Below are 6,000 nucleotides of genomic sequence, written 5' to 3' on the forward strand. Positions count from 1 at the left end.
TGGAGAGGTCAGTGTCTCAGAGTCTTTAGGCTTTGGGGACACCCACCCCAGAGAGCGAATACTTCAAGTTGCGGGTACCAAAGAGAGACAACTTGGCCAGGAGACATTGCTATATCTCAGACAGGATATGCACAGGAGATGTGGGACAAGGGTCCAAACAGCTGCCCTCTTGCCTGCCAGCCCCAATCTTTCTTCAGTGCAGGTCCCAGGGATGAGGGGACATGGTGGGAGAAGGGCGGTGAGTAAAGCAGTCTGTTCATCTTGGGCTATCTATCTGCTAATTGTGTTCTTGTTGCTCATGGAAGCCTCTACTTACATCTCGTCCCCCTACTGATGGGGAGGTGTTCTTAGTCTTTACCGCAGACCCTACTGCCATTTCAGCAGCAGTAGGGGGAAGTCTCAGCTCCCGGCTCTGCCTCTCCTGCAGTGAGCCAGACCGGGTCCCGGCAGACAATATAGCACACGAGCGTGAGAGCCAGGAGCAGGTGGGTTCCCACTCTTCCTCTGCTGCCCACGGTGCTCGGGCTACTAAACCACTTGAGCCTCTCAGTTTCTTGGTTTATGAAATGCAGATGACACTCTCTGGCTCACAGAGCGGTTGGGAGGACATATATGAGATGACATATGTCAAATGTCTCACTTGGCACCGGTGCTCTGCACATATTGACCAACTCTGTCTCCACCCCATCATTACCCACACACCTGCTCATCAGGGAATGAGGCTGAGAATATCAGTATCAGTGGAGTGGCAGAGATGAATACTGGTTACAGCAGCGTGACAAGGGCAGGACTGATGGGTTGTCCTCGGGGGAGGGGACGGGTGTGGGGACATAACCATGGGGCATCAGTCTTTGAGGATCCATTGTATGCCAGGCACTGCTCTTTACACACACTCATCTGATCCTCATAGTAGCTCTGGGGTGGGGGCAGATACTTGCAGCAGACAGGTTCTGGGGGTTCTCCATGATTCTTGGCTTCTGGTATCCACACCCTTGTCTGATGGTCCCCTCTGTTTGGATGTGGGTGGCACCTGCTCCAACCAATGGAATATGGTAACAGATGTATTCCACATACGTGATCATTTTATCAAGACTATAATGCCCTGTCTCTTAGGACCACCCTGATCCCAGGCCAGATGGAAAAACACTGGGGAAGGAAGTAGAAGTGCTGTGAAAAAGGTGCTGGCCTCTACAAAAGGTGCCCAATGATTTCATCAAAGGTGCTCGCCCTCCCTGCCGTTTATACCAGAATGGGAACCAGCCAAAAATCATTTTTCAGTCTTCCAAGAGGAATGACATCATCTCAGCAATCAGTGAACTAGAAGGCTCATACCTCTGCTTTTCAAAAGGAAAATGACTATTTCGTGGTGCATTCAGACAAAGCCCGGGGTGCTTACCAAATGGCCTGCCTCTTGCTCCTGTGGCCTCATAGCAGAGCAGAGCTAATAAGATGGTCAGGCCAGGTGGACACTCTGGACCCGGTGGCCAAGAACAGGCAGGTGAGATGGCCACGTGCCCTCCCTCCTCTGGCCTCACGTCTGTCACCACATGATTCTGATGGCAAATATCCCTGGGGGCCCTGGCTCATTCTCTGATGGGAGGGCTTGATTTGCCCTCTACACCTGGGCCAGATACCCCCAGGGGAGAGAGCTTGAAGGATGCCTCTGAGCTTGAAGAAGCGTCCTGACATGGAGTCCTGTGGAAGGAATGGTCCCAGGGGTGGAAGATGAGCAGTCTGTGCTAGCTCAGGACCTGGAGCAGGGAGGTTTGCCTGAGGTCAGGGCACAAGCCCCAAGGCCGGGGTAGGGGTGTCAGGGACATAGCCTGGGGGGAACACTGGGGAGGGGGTGCTCAGGGAGGGGGCTGCAGAGAGCACATAGGAGGGAAGTAGAGTGTTGGTCTTAGGGAGACACCCGTGGTCTGGGTGCAGAGCCTGGAGTAGGGAATGGCCTGGGATGCAGGGAGGGGCCTTTCCACCCTCTGTGGCTCACCGTCCTGGTCCTGAACTGGCCCAGCTCCTCCTGCCCCTGCCCTGGGGTCTGCCTGTGCCTGCCCCCTGTGTTGGGCTGCCTCCCCCACCCCTGGGTGGGCTAGCCCCTTGTTGCCCGCCCCCCACCTGCAGCCCAGCCCACCCACCGGCCCCGCCCAGAGGGAATGGCCCCATTTAAGGCTGCCGGACACCAGGAGGCCTCACTTGTGTTTCGAGCCCCGCGTGGGATGAAGTTTTGCCATGGCCTCCGGGCCTTTTCCATGCCTTGGGTTGCCCCCACACCGTCTGTGGGCTCTGAGGCCTGGCGTCTATGAGGACGAGAGGGGGCGGACCTGGGTGATCGTGGTGGTGCGGCTCAGTCCCTCCTGGAGAGCTCAGGGCAGGGCCCCCCGCCACCATGCGGTGAGTTGTCGGGCATGGGGGTGGGGGGTGGGAGGACTGCGCATGGACCTCAGCCTGGATGCACCTGTCACATTCAGTGATAGGGCCCCGGACAGAGGTGAGAGGAGGCTGTTCTACTTGTTCTGAAAAACTCAGCCCATGCAGGGTCCAAGCACAGTGATGTCCATGCCTGATGCAGTCCCAGGAGGTCTTACCTGGAGGGGCCAGTGTCATGAGCTTATCTGCAGGAGAAGATGCGGCCCTCACTGGGAGGCTGAGGGGAAGGTAGGTCAGAGCCCAATCCTGCCCTCAGTACATGCTGGGAAGGCTTCACGGATGGGGCAGCTATTCAGCTGGGCCCTGCAGCATAAGTAAGAGTTTTCCAGGACCGCACAGGAGGCTTTGCAACCTAGAGGCAGCAGGTGAGCCAATAGGGTAAAAGAAACGTTGGCATCCAGTTCCTTATCTGCGAAACAGGAATAATACAACTCTGTGGCAGGTGAGTCACAGACGCAGCTCCCCAGGTGAAAAGACTTGGAAGCGTTTGACAGATAACAACTCCTGGAATCCCACTTGGGAAACAGATTCCGGATTCCTTCGGAAACTAGGGTGGAGTCTAAGACCCTTTAGGATTTGAAAGCTCCTCAGGTGATAAAGATAATCACTCTGGTAGGAAACAGTGGCCACAGGTGGGGGGTTTAGATCCATCTTAGAGGGGTACAATAAATACCTCCGTGTAATATAGTAAAAGCTTGTCGGGATCCCTGGGTGGCGCAGCGGTTTAGCGCCTGTCTTTGGCCCAGGGCACGATCCTGGAGACCCGGGATCGAATCCCACGTCGGGCTCTTGGTGCATGGAGCCTGCTCCTCCCTCTGCCTGTGTCTCTGCCTCTCTCTCTCTCTCTCTCTGTGTGACTATTGTAAATAAATAAAAAATTAAAAAAAAAAAAAAAAAAAAGCTTGTCAAGGTATTGAAAATGCCATTATAAACAATTTGCTCACATTTTAAATGATACAAAATATTCTAGCAATCTTCAAAGAGATAATCCAGAAAATTTTTGGTGGAGAACACAAAGTATTTCCCACACCTGCACCAAATAAAGCTTGCAAAAAATTCTGGGCAAACTATTTTGGTAGGTTTTTTAAAAGCGTAAAATGCATTCAATGGAGAAACTGAATTCAAATAATGTAGCTACGGATGCAGTGTGGGAACCTGGAGAATGAGCATTTCCCTCTATTTAAAATAATTACTACTTAGTAGCAGATCTGTATTTTCATATATAATCTTAGGATGGGAAGCAGCTTTCTGAGCCTGACCTAATATATAACGCCCAGCAAATTTTCTGTAAAGGGTCTAATAGTAAATGTTTTCAGCTTTGCAGGCCCAAAGGACCCTATAGTGACTGGTTGACTCTGTCTTGTCATGCAAAACCAGCCAAAGACAATATGTAAAGGAATGAGCATTTGCCTACAATAAAGCTTTATTTACCAAAAGAGCTAGCCGGCCAGATTCAGCCCACACTTGGCTGATACCTGATCTAAAGCCAGAATCTAAAGGGAAAGAGATTTTGCTGTGTAATTAAAAGACTTTCCTCTGTAAAATGAGCCCATAACAAAGTTAAGACAACAAATTGAGAAAAATTATTTGCCATATGTATGATTGATGAAAGACTAGGATCCTTACCTCTTAAAGATGCTCATCACAAAGAAAAGACAAATACTCAGATAAAAAAATGCTGTAAGGAGCTTTCCATTTTGTTGCATAACAAAGGGAGCTTTGATTATGGTTGATGGTGGTTTCCCCACTCACTTTTATACCTTTCTGTATTGGCCACATTTCATTTTATTGTATTTATTATGTTTGTAATAAGTATGTGAAGGCCAGAATCAAAACTACAATATACTGGGGATCCCTGGGTGGTCCAGGGCGTGATCCTAGAGACCCGGGACCAAGTCCTGCGTTGGGCTCCCTGCATGGAGCCTGCTTCTCCCTCTGCCTATGTCTCTGCCTACCTCTCTCTCTCTCTCTCTCTCTCTCTCTGTGTGTGTGTGTGTGTGTGTCTCACAAATGGATAAATAAAATCTTAAAAAATTACAATATATTTTGGGAGGAAACCCATCACTCCCAGGACCTAAGGTGTACAGGTACTTTATTTTTTACAAAGAAGATTAAAAATCTCTAGAAATGGCTAGGACAGAGAGGCCCAAGGCATAATCTGTGCAGGTCGAAGGTTGCTGATGGGTGGGAAGAGTGGCTACCTTTTCAGGGGTACAGTGGGGGTAAGGTGGGATGCAGATCAGTGAGAGGACCATACTTGGGGGAGCTGGGAGAGAATCAGTCATCCCAGGTCTAGACTAGACCCCCAAGAGATGGTGGGTCTGGGACTCTGAAAACATTCACATCTGAAGGGGCAGCTCCCCAGAGGGCCAGGCATCTAGGATGTTATGTGTTTGCATGCAGCCCAACTTTCATGGGAAGCCTGTCCCTGATGTGCCGCTTCCTCTCTGGTCCCTGTAGCATGAACCCAGCATCACAGTCCACATATGGCAGATGCCAGTGCACCCCCAGGTGCCCATGCTCCCCAGCGAGCTGACCCTCTCCCAGCTGCCCTTCACATGGCAGCTCCACCCTGGAGGAAGGTACAGAGCAATGGATTCCAGACTCTGGGAAATAGAGGACCACGGCCAGGCAAGTGTGTGGTGGTCCCAGGACAGGGTGATGAGGAGCAGGTGCTGATGGCATGTGTGCAAAGCAGAACAAGGGATGGAGTGGCTGGGCTACTGAACTCCACAGACCTGGGTTCCCATCTCCTTTGGGTGGATGGATATGCATTTCCTAGGAGCTCTGACTGCTGCCCCTCTCCTGCAGGTTGACTCCACAGAGCAGCTGATCCTGACACAGCTGCCACCGGGGAATGACTGACGATGGAGAGCCGCTCACAGGCTGGTATGGCAGGGTCTGTGTCCAGCAGTGTGGAGGTCAGACAAAAGTAGAGGGGCCTCCCCTCTTTACAGGGAGATGATACCGACTTCCTTTCCCTCCTGCTGTTCCATGAGCTATTCTCACACAGCTACCCCATCAGCCTCCTTGGATGTGATTTTCACTGTGCATGAGAGCTCACCAAGTCCTAGTCATCATTTACTCTTTGCAAGGATTCTGTAAGGTGTATGTTTCAACATCCCACTTGACAGATGAGAAAGCTGAGGCTCTGTGGGTTGGAAGGATTGCCCCAAGATGTGGAGCCCAGACATAGTAGCAGTCCTGCTCACATCCGAGGAGGTCTGACCCTGGCACTAGGGTTCCTCAAGTCAAATCACTGGCAGTGGTCTTTGAGGACCGTGCATCCATCTGCAGATGCCTTCTCCCTGACACTGACCAGGGCAGGGCCCAGTGCATTGGGGGGACTTGAGCTAGGGTCTGCCCTCCCACCCCTTTGTCCTGCTTGGAGTAGGTGCCATGTTCCTCCATGGTGCTCTGTCTCCTTTTGCCTTCTCCCGGGTCTCGCTGGCCCTGTGGGTCCTCCTGAGGATCTTCGCACACCTACTCCTCTGTTTGCACACCCAGCATAGCCTCTGTGGCGGGGGGCGGGACGGGGGGAGGAGGCAGTGGGGCCCTTGCCAACTCTGCTTT

At 51.9% G+C, this 6,000-nt stretch overlaps 1 protein-coding gene across 1 annotated transcript; it reads left to right on the plus strand.

Moving 5' to 3' along the window:
- Positions 1–2,229: 2,229 nt before the first annotated feature.
- TCL1B (TCL1 family AKT coactivator B) lies at positions 2,230–5,292 on the plus strand. Its single transcript, XM_025443444.1, has 3 exons — positions 2,230–2,391; positions 4,888–5,058; positions 5,239–5,292. The coding sequence occupies exons 1-3, from the start codon at positions 2,230–2,232 to the stop codon at positions 5,290–5,292; spliced, it is 387 nt and encodes a 128-aa protein (XP_025299229.1).
- The last annotated feature ends 708 nt before the right edge of the window (positions 5,293–6,000 follow it).

This window comes from Canis lupus, chromosome 8 (assembly GCF_003254725.2).
Source record: "Canis lupus dingo isolate Sandy chromosome 8, ASM325472v2, whole genome shotgun sequence".
NCBI classification, from domain to species: Eukaryota; Metazoa; Chordata; class Mammalia; order Carnivora; family Canidae; genus Canis; species Canis lupus.